This window comes from Strongylocentrotus purpuratus, unplaced genomic scaffold, assembly GCF_000002235.5.
Source record: "Strongylocentrotus purpuratus isolate Spur 01 unplaced genomic scaffold, Spur_5.0 spur5_scaffold_21, whole genome shotgun sequence".
NCBI lineage: Eukaryota > Metazoa > Echinodermata > Echinoidea > Camarodonta > Strongylocentrotidae > Strongylocentrotus > Strongylocentrotus purpuratus.
Window position 1 is genome coordinate 12,491,432 of NW_022145607.1, and position 12,585 is coordinate 12,504,016.

A 12,585-nucleotide genomic window follows, 5' to 3' on the forward strand; every position below is an offset into this window, starting at 1 on the left:
CTCTCTCTCCCCTCCCCTCTCTCTCTCTCTTCTTTTGTCTCCCCTCCCCCTCTCTCTAGCTCTCTCTCTCTCTCTCTCTCTCTATCTCTTTCTCGTTCTCCTCTCTCTCTTCCTCTTTCTATATATCTATCTCTCCCTCTCCTTATAATCCTTTTGGCATTCGCAAACATCAGGAATATTTTTTTTATTAAATCCTTTAAAGGTTCTTGATGGGTTGCACTTCGATTAACTTAGAAAAACAAGAAACTAGAAAAACAAGAAATATATGCTTACTAACAATATCATTCGTTTATTGTCATCATTTCATTGCTTAATTTTCAATATTTAGAATACATGGTAAAGAAAAGGGGACAGAATGTAGAGCAAAACCTATGCCACTGGAGATAGGACAAAATACATTGTTATCTAACAGTGTACATGATATACATAGTCCTGGGGTGGGGAATATAAAGAGCTTATATTCTTTAAGTGGTATATTTTCGAGACGCGCACATGCACAGCACTAAAAGAAAATACGCCAAAGGTCCAAAAGCGACTTGCCAGTGAATGTTTATATTGTGGTTGTTACAGATATGGATTACTAAAAACTACATACTCTAATCTAGATATGAAGATACTTGTAAATGATCCTGTGAATAACAGAATTGCCCAAGCCTCACCGACCCCCCCCCCCCCCGAATAAAGAAATGGTTATGCTACAGTAGTTTTGTTTCAAGTAAGTATTTGTGATATCATGATAAACTTAATGACATGAGGTGGACATGAGAAGAAAGATTAGGTTAAAACAGTTCTAGCAAGAAACGAAAACTAACCACCAATAATATCGAGAACATCAAACGAAATTTTCATTTAAATAAAAGATAGAAACGTTTGATACCGTCACTTATATTACTTCATCATTTTTTAATCAGCTATATATCAATTTAAACTATAGGTTGTCTTCTACCAGGGTTCCAATGACGAGTTTAATGACAAAGACGATGATATTGACAATGTCAATCACCATGGTACATTGTCATCACCAACTACACACCCACCGGGGGTTTATGCGTAGTAAGTATTGCTGACAACGTTTAGAAGGCGGTTAAAGGAGGGTAAAACCGCGGCGTTGCTAGCTGGAAGACTCGTCAGCTTGTCCTTGGCACTTGTCGCAATAAGGATGTCCAGGACGAGATCGGTCATTGTCTCACTCCCAGTAGGTGTCAGGCTAGTAGTGGACAGAATCATGGCGGCAGCACCTAGGTACACCAACCGTAAAGATATAATAATAGTAGTAATAATAACGATAATAATAATAATAATAATATTAATATATAATACTAGTTTAAATTGGAGGCCTAATATATATTTCATAGCGCACATGTTAATTACGCATCAACATTAGTTACATTCTGCGACAAAAATCATTTTGTTGCTGTACTAATCCGAGGACATTCCTTTACCTTTACCATACTAACCCGAGTTCATAACTTCAACCCTGGACCAAACATTTGAAGGTTTTAGGGTTAGGTTTAATCATACCTCTTACCTAAAACCCGACTGCAACATTCCCCTCATTATTATCATTAATTATTATTACTATTAATAGGATTATTATGATCATAATTATGATTATAATTATGATTGTCTTAAATATTATTATTGATTTTCCTACCTGCCACCGCAGGGGTTGCAAAGGAGGTGCCGGATGATCTTAGGTAGTTGGAATTACTGCTTCCGGAGGGGGCAGCGAGGTCGATATTTCTTGCTGGGGCGTAGATGTCGACACAAGGACCGTAATTGGAGATTCCAATACGATCATCGGACGCGCCATTCATACGGTTTCTCGACCCTCCGACCGTGATAACCTAAGAGCAAGAAGCAATGTACAAAAGATAAATAGTGCACAGGGGTGGAGAGGCGTCTTTCAAAGGGGGGATAGTAGAAAGTCTGGAGGGAAGATTGGGTACCGAAAAAGTGTAACCGCTATGCGGAAAAATATAATTGTGTAAACATGTGTATCCCTAAATTTTAGTTAATATAGTTCCAAGGATCGTCAATATTTTATTGCTTTTCTCCTTTCGCCGTTTTCCTTTTATAGAAAGCGGCGTTCGCGTCATAAGTTGCCGTTGTTTGCAATGAACTTAAAAATTCTTTTGCGAGCGAGCGAATCAAAACAATGAACGGGAAATTCCAGATTAATTCAATAATTACATGGAATAAATAAATGCGGACGAGTGTAGCCAATCAGCTTTGAGGTAATTGCACAAAATAGTGCTCTCACTTGCTTTAAATTAGGGAGGAAAATGTCTTGTCATAGCCCCTGTTGTAATAATGCCTCTTTGCAATATGATTGATTTGTTGATGTGCATAGCAGTTGTGAATTTTTCTTAGCGTTTTCATTTAGTCCGGGAACTAAAGCAGGAATATGTTTTTTATCATAATAGGTCAAACTTTTATTGAGCGAACTCGATGCACCCCCCCCCCCTTCCGCCCCTCCCCCTCCCACCCCTCCCACCCCTCCCGCCCCCTCCCTCGAGAGAGCGACTTGTCAAAACTTGGCTGGGGCCTTGTTTCAGTTGAGATCGAAGGAGAGAAGATAACTGAACTCGACAGGGCGCCTTGTTTAAGTCAAGAAGGCGATAAGGTGACTTGTTAATACTCGCCAAGACGTCTTGTTAATAAAGAGAAGGTGAGAAGATGACATATTCAACCACTTGTCTTTATCGTCTTCTCGCTTTAAACAAGGCGCATTATTTTTCTTCAATTCAAGCAAGTCGCCTTCTCGCTGCACGATTAACCGCTCGTGCGCCCTTCATGCATGTTGAGCTCTCGGATTCGGTGAATTGGGACTTTTAGATGTGCACGTCGACATAGTGGACTGCTACGTGTGACGTCCTTTTAAGGCACTGGGACGTCGTTTTGAAGCACTGCCACTGCCTTAAAAGGACGTCACACGTAGCAGCCCACTATTTCAACGTGCAAAACTAAAAGTCCCTAATATTTACATCAGGTGATCCAGACGGAGAGTAGTTACAGGCATTAGCCATGCTGATGTCCGCACCTTGGTTTCCAGCTGCCACGACGACCACGCAATCGGTGTTCGCGCTGAGGTTCCCGAAAGCATAGTTGAGTGTCGTACTAAAGGACGTGGAAATCAGTGAGTAGGAGACGACACACTTAGAACCCGGGTTGTTGTTCCACCACCGTTGAATGTCGTCAAGCCCTATATTAATAGGACGTAAGAAACAAAAATGTAGGTGACATTACAAGTGGTCGTGCCATATTATTGCTGCCAGGCGCGTAGCCAGGGGGGTGGTGGGGGCGGTCGCCCCCCAAAAAAACGCCGGCCAAAAAAAAGAGAGAGAGAGAAAGAGAAGAAAAAAAGAAAGAGGACGTAGGAAGAAAAAGGGAAAAGGAGTCGAGAACGGTACAACGAATCGTCTTCTTTCTCTAATAATTTAATGAAACGTCAAAGCTTCCGCGCTTCGAAAAAGGGGGACTAAATACAGATAAGGATTAAGGGTCGGGAAAGGTACAACGAATCGTCTTCTTTGTCTAATAATACGTCAAAGCTTCCGCGCTTCGCGCAGGAGGAGGGGGGGGGGCTGAATTCAGGCAAGGATTAAGAGTCGAGAACGGTACTTCGAGTCGTCTTCTTTCTCTAATAATTTTATGAAACTTCAAAGTTTGCGCAGGAGGGGAGGAAACTGAATTCAGATAAGGATTAAGAGTCGAGAACGGTTCATCGAATCGTTTTCTTTCTCTTATAAATTAATGCAACGTCAAAACTTCCGCGCTTCGCGCGGGGGGAGGGGAGGGGACTGAATACAGATAAGGATTAAGGGTCGAGAAAGGTACAACGAATCGTCTTCTTTGTCTAATAATACGTCAAGGCTTCCGTGCTATGCGCAGGAGGGGCGGACTGAATTCAGACAAGGATTATGAGTCGAGAAAGGTACAACGAATCGTCTTCTTTCAAAGCTTCTGCGCTTCGCGCGGAAGGGGGGAAACTCCCCCCTCCCTGCACCCACCCCCCTAGGGAGCTCGCATAGCGCGCTCTTTAAGTGATTTGCACGCTTCGCGTGCTCACTACCGCGCTACCGCCCCCCTAAAATGAAATCCTGGCTACGCGCTTGATTGCTGCTTGATTTATTTCGTAATTGGTAATAGAGTAGTGGAAAGGTTGCGTTCAGTGGATTGTAGGTTAGGTTTGGGGGTTATGGCTAGGGATAGGTGTTAGGGTAAGGTAGGCCTATAATAATTCAAATATTATTGTTATTTAAAAAGAAACTCGATTTTTTTTTTTTTGTCCAAAGTGCTGAAAACACCTTGGACCGTGCTTGTGGCATGATAATGTGGTCCAAATCAGCGAGTATTTGACATAATGATGGCATCTGAAGAACCATCCTTCTACACTAACATAAACAGAATGAAAAAGCTCACAATTTCAAAATTACAAAGTACATACCTGCGAGGACGTCATCAGCGGCGGCTAAGCCATCGGATCCAGCTACCCGAATGCTCTCTACGGTCGCGCCCTGAGCGACTCCTATGTTGGCTCCGGCGGCTACGCTCGCACAGCGGGTCCCATGTCCATTGACGTCCACCATAATGGGCGACTACAAAACAAGAATCAGGATTTATGAGAGAAATGAAAACTTAATAATGTAATGCCTCGTTCAGATATCTAGCGGTAAACAGCGGCTGTTTTTATTTGATTTATTACAAATACGTCAACTGTCATCGACAGAAACATTCAAATTACAACTAAAAACCTATTTGTTTCTTTCGTTGTAATTATTGCAATATTTTAATTTACTATGTCTAGGAGAATTCCGAATTTGTTTTTCGGTTTATTGTTTTTTCTTTCTTATGCCTGTTACATGTACTCTTTTCTAAGCGCCATGAGCACCGAAAGGTGGATCTGTGCGCTATACAAGTAGCCACTATTATTATTATTATTATTATTATTATTATTATTAAATATATTCGGGGGGGTGATTCACCGCGTCATATCTGGACCAGCCTTTAGGCATCCGCAATGGACTGTCTACCCCCCCCCCCTCCCCTCCCATACGCCATATTTTCCAGGTTTTTGACAAACACGACTGTTTGCATGGTTAGTAATAAGATTTTGTTTTAAGGGAGGGGGCATAACTTTGTTAGGTCTATATTCCAAGGATAACATTCCTTAACCCCCTCGTTTTAACGTTAGGCCTAGATTACTGATATTTCCTTCGCAATACGCATGATATGCATAGCTAGAGGGCGGCTTAATTTGATTCACGTAAAATGCTAAAGAGTCGTGAAGTAAGACTGATACTCACGTTTGGTGTAACGGTATCGTTATAAAAGCTGACGCGGCCGTTGGTAAACTCATCGTGAGTAAACAGGACTCCAGTATCAAGAATGAAGATAGTCACGTCTGTCGCATCATCTGAGGAAGAAAATAAAAACATGGACGTTAGAAAGCTTGTAGTCGGGTAAAGCCGAACCCTATATTTAAAGGGCTACGTAAGCCCAGTGAAACAATACTTCGTAGGCGGTTTTATGAACCGACGAAACCGTCATAGATAATGTTTCACTAGCCTCCTGAAATAATATATGGCGCCATAAAGACCTACCTGTAGTAGAGTGAAATAATAAATACAAATGCGGTCTTTTATCAGTGTTAGTACGACTCTTCCTGCGGGCCTTGCAGCCTTTAGGCCAAATATTAAAAAAAACATGTTTAGCGTCCTGTTTTTTCGAAAAATAGGAAGGAGGAGGCCCCCCTTTTTTTTTCCTTTCAAAACGGCTTCTCAAAATGGCCGCTCGGTACATTTTCTCTGACAGTCGGGCTATTTTTCAAGATGGCCGCCGACTTTTTTTTCCTTTTTTTTTAAAATCAGAAATAGATCCATTTTAGCAGTGTTTTTCATGTTCTTTTTTTTTTTTTTTTATTTCAACAAAAGAAACAAAAAAAATAGCAGGCGGCCCCCCAAAAAGGAAGCGAGCGGCGACGCTAAACATGTATATATTTTTTAATGACCTTATAACCCCAACAGTTTCTAGGGAAATTGTGATTCAATTGGCAAACAATAAATTGTTTTCTTACATGTTTATCTTTCTGTTGTTGTCCATTGTGTACAATGCAAGCACTTTCATGGAATTTCATCACATGCACCTACGCGCCTTGAGAGTTTGATTCGATGTGATTAGGATTCGGTGCCTTAAAAGTCTCTCATAATATTTGTTTATATCATTGTTGTTATTACTATTATTATAATTATTATTAACATTATAATAATAATTTATATTAATATCATTATTATTATCATTATAATAACTATTGTTATTGACTCACTTCTGTCATAAGAAGCTCCATCACGGGGAAGATCTACCTGATCGATTCGGTCCAGTAGCTTGACGGGCAGGGTAGGCAGAGCAGCGCCGACTTCTTGTACCGAGTTCTCTTCCACAAGATAACCTTTCTTAGCTAACTGTGGGAGAAAACAGATCAGGAACCGTCGGTTCAATGCAAAAAAAGGCTCTAATGTTATATTACTGTCGATGTCTCTCGTGTCCTTTCATCGACGAGGTGACGATTAACGGCTAAAGGGTGCGGGGATATGACATCCCCGCCCCTTAACAATTATGTAGGCATATCCAGAGCTGCGGCATAAGGGGGAAATTTATGACTTTTTTGCTCGTTAACGACCACTCATTGCCATCAGCGATAAATAAGAAAGTATGATGAACATTTTTTTAAAGGGATCCGATAACTTTGTCTCAGATTCTAGAAAAAATCCTGGATTTAGCTCATGCTGCAATGATAAATATAAACCTTTAGGTCAGTCAGGAACCCCATGAATTTTACAAGCTGATCGTCTGTCTGATTATCAAGATATTTATGATTGGAAATCGAAACCAAATTTTGCGTTAGCCGAACGGTTTTCATAACACTACAGTCTATTGCGGAAAACGAGTACGGTAAAACCGGTCACTCAAAGATTTTTACTTTTTTGAGGCATTTCTTGATCATTTTGAAGCGCGATTTTTAGGGCTTTAATATTACACCATATCACAGACACTGGTAACACGTAGGGCCATGCATCTCAGATTTAACATTGTTAAACGATGCCTTTAAGGTTTTACACGTTATAATTTGTTACAAATATCTTCCCCCCCCCCCTTCCCTCCCTCCATCCCACTTTATAAAAGGTTTATTAAAATCATTGACAAGGCTAGAAAGAGAAAGCGATGTTTGTCAATTGAATGAATTTCTGCGAACTGTTAAAAAGGAGGATTCTTTCAAACAGAAAAAGATGGTTAAAGAGAGCCACAGTGAGTACATGTTTGAAAAATGTAATGACATTTTGGACTGTATGTGAGTTCTACACAGGGGTACAAAGTTATTCTTGTTCATTTTCACACCAACTTTAATTCTGTCAGATTTATTCCAAAATAAGTTTTAACGAATGCATGTATTGAGTATCATGATAACATTTGGCTGTTACCTTTATAGCACACTTTTCTGTGGTTTCAATGGAGACAATGAGGAGAACATCGGTGAATGCTCGTTTTATTGTGGAGCAGTCTCGGCATGCTTTCAATTTGTCGATCTTTTTGAACAGCCTGTTATAACTGTGCTGGTCCTGCGGAAAGGGAAAAAAGGGAGAAGAACAAGTAAAAAAAACGAGGCGCCATGTCAAAGGACAATATATATATATATAAAAGCTGAATATCATTAGTATTATTTGATATTCAAGGCCTGGAAACAATGTGAAGCCTTTCGACAAGTGTTCTGACTACTGCAATATTCCGCTTGCATTTACATGATAAAATTCATCAATAATTATGTCGACCAAATTTCAAAATGATGAGCGAGAAAAGCAATTGACGTTTGATTTCACATCAAATCTCACATAGGCCCATTCTGCATCGGAATATGACAAAAGAATCATGTAACTAAATTGTTTTGTGAGTAGAACATGTGCTTTTCAGCGAGATAATTTCTATTTCTAATCATTTTGATGATTCTAAGCTCTGACATATTCGAAAATTTTAAGTACTACATCACCAACCTCGCTTTGAGACTGTCTCTGTCACAATGTAATTGAATAACCAGAACTCAACGTCGGTCCTGTCCCTAACTCTGTTTATGCCATACAAATACATTACATGATTGTAATCTCGCTGTACGACATTGTATTTATCATGGGATTGACGTATACCACGGCTTCAAGACCATCGAACTGCTTTCGGTGCAAGATTTATAGATTATATACCGGTGTTAAATAGGGTTGTCAGAATGGACTGAAAAGTGGTCATTTTACCAAACCAGTGGGTTGCACACAGCAACCCTCTCCGTCAATCGGTGCCAATTGTTTTGTGCAAAACTGTAGGTATCATAGGCGCCGGAAGTGGGGGGGGGGGGGCAGGGGGGGCAGATGCCCCCCAATCAAAAAAGTGGGGGGCAAAACGCATTTTTGCCCCCCAAAAACGCCCCCCCCCCCCTCAAAAAAAAAAAAAAAGCTGTAAAAGAGTAAACATGGTTTGTATTTTTAACCCAAAAGAACATAACAATAAGATAAACCTGAATTAAATCACATATACAATTCCATTCAAAGAAAAGGAAAGTTCACAGGAATTGCGCATGCCACCTATACGGTATTTATTAATGGAGGTCTTTATAATAGCGATGCGCGCATGTCGTGGACAATTATTGTGCGAGAATGGGAAAGCGTGTCTGTTTTTTTGTTATAGGGGTGAGAAGACATGAGCCCCTGAACGCTGGCGTACTGATGGGGGGGGGGGGGGGGTGTATTTCTTATTCGATACCAGTGATTTACAAATGTTGCTGTTATGACATGATTTTCCGGTATTTTTTCTCCATTTGTTTGTAAGTCATACCTTCTTATGCCTTTGTTGGAAAATAAGAAATTCCCAAATTACAGTCGGGCGAAAAATACGTTTATTTAGAAGCCTTTATGTCATGGTCTGCAAAGTGGCTGGGTTCGAGACCCCCCCCCCTCACTTTTTGAAAAAGTATGGTAAAGAGAAAGAGAAAGAAAGACAGAGATAGAAATAAGTGACCTGCCAATGTTACAAATAAGGTATAAAAAATGCTCATCTGACCGTAATTAAATAACAAAAACCCCTGAGCTTCCGGGGGCTCTGCCCCCTGGACCCCACCAAGGGCCCTATGGCGGGCCCCTGGATGCTCATCTGACCGTAATTAAATACCCAAGACCCCTGAGCTTCCGGGGGCTCTGCCCCCTGGACCCCACCAAGGGCCCTAAGGCGGGCCCCTGGATGCTCATCTGGCCGTAATTAAATACCCAAAACCCCTGAGCTTCCGGGGCTCTGCCCCCTGGACCCCACCAAGGGCCTAAGGCGGGCCCCTGGATGCTCGTCTGACCGTAATTAAATACCAAAAACCCCTGAGCTTCCGGGGGCTCTGCCCCCTGGACCCCACCAAGGGCCCTATGGCGGGCCCCTTGATGCTCATCTGACCGTAATTAAATACCCAAAACCCCTGAGCTTCCGGGTGCTCTGCCCCCTGGACCCCACCAAGGGCTCTAAGGCGGGCCCCTGGATGCTCATCTGACCGTAGTTAGATATTAAAACCTCTAAGCTTCTGGGGGCTCTCCCTCCCCCTAGAACACTGGTGGTGATGCAGATTTTTCGTCTGCCCCCCCCCCCTTCCGAACGTTTTTTCTCATTACGTCACTGCCCCTGGAAGGTGAGCCCCCTGGAATGTTTGCCACCCCAATCCCAAACTGCTTCCGGCGCGCCTGGTAGGTATGGCAAACGGGTGACCGTGCACAGAGACGAAGAGAGCAATCGAACTGCTACATTGTAATTTACCCGTTAAAACTCTAAATAATCTGATTATATTAATATTTTATGAACTTACTGGGGAAGTGACTATATAGCTGGTTGTGCATGAACATTTCAGGCTATTGTGCGTTTCGACGTCCATGGGCGGTCCCTCGTCGCACAGGTCTTCATCGGTGAGTTCGTTGTCATCATCATCGGACTCCGAAGAGTAGCTTGCTATCACGTTAGCCCTGGCAAGGTATTCGAAAACACATAATAGTACTAGTCATCGTAATAGTAATAGTTATACCAATAATAACACTAATAGTAATAATAACTAATAATAGTAATGATAAATAACAATAATAATTATGATGAGGATAATAATAATATCAATACACAGTACACACTGTTTCCCAACAGATTTATCAAGAACATTCTGAGAGGGTATAACCTTTGGTTATAGATCAAGAATACAATAATATTGTCACAATCATTTCATGAAAAGAGGTTAAGAAAAATGTATTCCAACTTTATGGGCAGCAGTGTTATAATAATGACAAGTTCCCGGTCTTGTAAAGTGCATTTCACATAATATTGCGTCTCCATGCTCTTCTTAAGGATCCCGGATTTAGACCCGGCAACTGTGTGTAGCGCTCAGTACACTCAAGGAATGAATCCTACAAGGAACCCACCTACTACACCTAGGACGTATGTGGTAAAGATGTACGTCTTGCCCAAAGGACGTTATTGCTGCGCAGGGATTCAAAAGCCATACCGTTTGAATCACAGTCTGCAGACTTATCCACTCGACCACAACACCTCTATATATTAGTGATATCTTTGTCATTGTACGTCTTTTCTTTTCCTTTTCTCTCTTTCTGGAAGAAGGCTTATATAACGTCCAATGCTATCATTTTTTTTTTGCCGACTCTATACAGAAATGCAAGTCATGAATGGGACCTATAGGAATGTTAAGAGTAGGGCCTATGATTATATTCAATAAAACTAAAACTTGGACTGTACTCATGACAATAAAATTAGTTCTCCTAGTTTTAAGTCCCTTTATGATGGTATAGGCCAATAGATATCTATAGCACTGTGTGCAGATTGTATAGAGCTCTGTATAGCAACTGAATAAAGAATGGAATTAAGAGTATACGATACCAGGCGAGGGCCAAAACGGCAATCAGGATCCAAACGTTGGTCTTCATGGTGGAGGTTTGTGGATCTTCTGTGTTCTCAGAGTGGTTTCCTCAGCAGGATGAGTTCTGTCTAAAACCCATCTCAATTTATAGGCATTTTTCGGTGCCGTGACAGAATATCGGTTACATCTCGAAATATGGAATATAAATCTGTTTTTTGTTTGATGTTGTTTAACATATTTATTATTTTGACGTTATTTGTAGCCAATCTTCCTTTTGAATCAACAAATATATGTAAACAACTTCGTGTATTAGAAACGTCGTTTGCGTGTGACCCAGTATCAGTTACCTGTAGAAGACATGGAATAGATATCTACATCTTGTTTTAAATCTTTATCATTTCGACTATATTGACGTTATTTATTTAGTCCACTTTTCCTTATAACGAAGAAATATCTGTACACAGCTTCATGTAAATAATAAACTGTAAAAAATGATGAAATGAAATAGTTGAAAACGTGCGAAGAACAAAAAGATGCTTTCTCTTCTCTTCACTTATAAAAGAAAAAAGAATAGGTAAAATAGACCACGCATAATACGTCGGTTTTGTTTATTGACGATGAAGATCCAGCTCACGGTGTCTTATGAAAGGAGGGGCTAGGAATACACATGACAGCAGATATGCTTCCGTTTGTTCACGATCTAGGACGCTTTTTCCTCTCATGTTAATTAAGGCGATGCCAATTTCGTTTGTTTCTGGTAGATGTGTTTTCTGTTTTCTGTATGTCTTCAATTTTACGACTAAAAGTACAATTGATGTATGTTGTTTTTATTGTAAGTTCACTTTCATTTAATTTTTTGGACCCCAAGGAAGAGAAAGGAAGTCGTGTCATATCAACAAAGCTGAGATGGCCATCGAGCCATTCACTATATTCTGTTGTTGTTTTGATTTGTATTGTCATTAGTTAAATAAATACATTATCATTATCTCTCTCTCTCTCTCTCTCTCTCTTTCTCTCTTTCGCTCTTCTTACAACCATATCCGTTTGTCTGTCTGTCTTTTTTTCTCACTCCTCTTTCTCTCCTTACTCTCTCTATCTCCTCTTATACCCGCATTCGTCTGTCTCTCTCTCTCTCTCTCTCTTTCTCTCTCTCTCTCTCCTATCGCCTCCTTCATATTTTGTCCCCCCCCCCCCCCTCTCTCTCTCTTTTTCTCTCTCTCTCTCTCTTATCGCCTCCTCCATATTTTCTCCCCTCTTTTTCTCTATCTTCTCCTAGACCCCTATATTTCTTTATTTCATTCTTTCCTTCTCTCCCATCCACTCTTACAGCCCCCGGTGCCTTCTTCCTTTTTCCAGGCGTATCAATTTAACAATTAATTAAACGTTTCTATTAAACAAATCATCTTTAAAAAAATAAAAATGAAAATAGATCGGACACGGTTTCTGGTTCTCGTGTGTCAGTGTACAGGCAGAAGCGATGCGGAAAAGACTATCGCGTATAAATGCCTTTAGAGAAAGTTGCGATAAGACCGTCAGCGCACTTTTTTTTCTTGAAATAAAATGAAATCAGAATTATATCTGCTTGGAACATTCAGGGGCTCATCACCCTTGCAGAGAAATCGTTAAAGCAATATTCATGGCGTTAAAATTAT

The 12,585-nt window shown here is 40.7% G+C and overlaps 1 protein-coding gene across 1 annotated transcript; it reads right to left on the minus strand.

Moving 5' to 3' along the window:
* Positions 1–1,035: 1,035 nt before the first annotated feature.
* LOC115928275 (extracellular serine proteinase-like) lies at positions 1,036–11,026 on the minus strand. Its single transcript, XM_030995352.1, has 9 exons — positions 10,954–11,026; positions 9,884–10,037; positions 7,482–7,619; positions 6,329–6,464; positions 5,310–5,419; positions 4,451–4,601; positions 2,988–3,205; positions 1,655–1,847; positions 1,036–1,238 (listed from the first exon to the last, which is right to left on the minus strand). Exons 1-9 carry the CDS (start codon positions 10,998–11,000, stop codon positions 1,045–1,047), a joined length of 1,341 nt encoding a protein of 446 aa, XP_030851212.1. The 5' UTR covers positions 11,001–11,026; the 3' UTR covers positions 1,036–1,044.
* Positions 11,027–12,585: the final 1,559 nt, after the last annotated feature.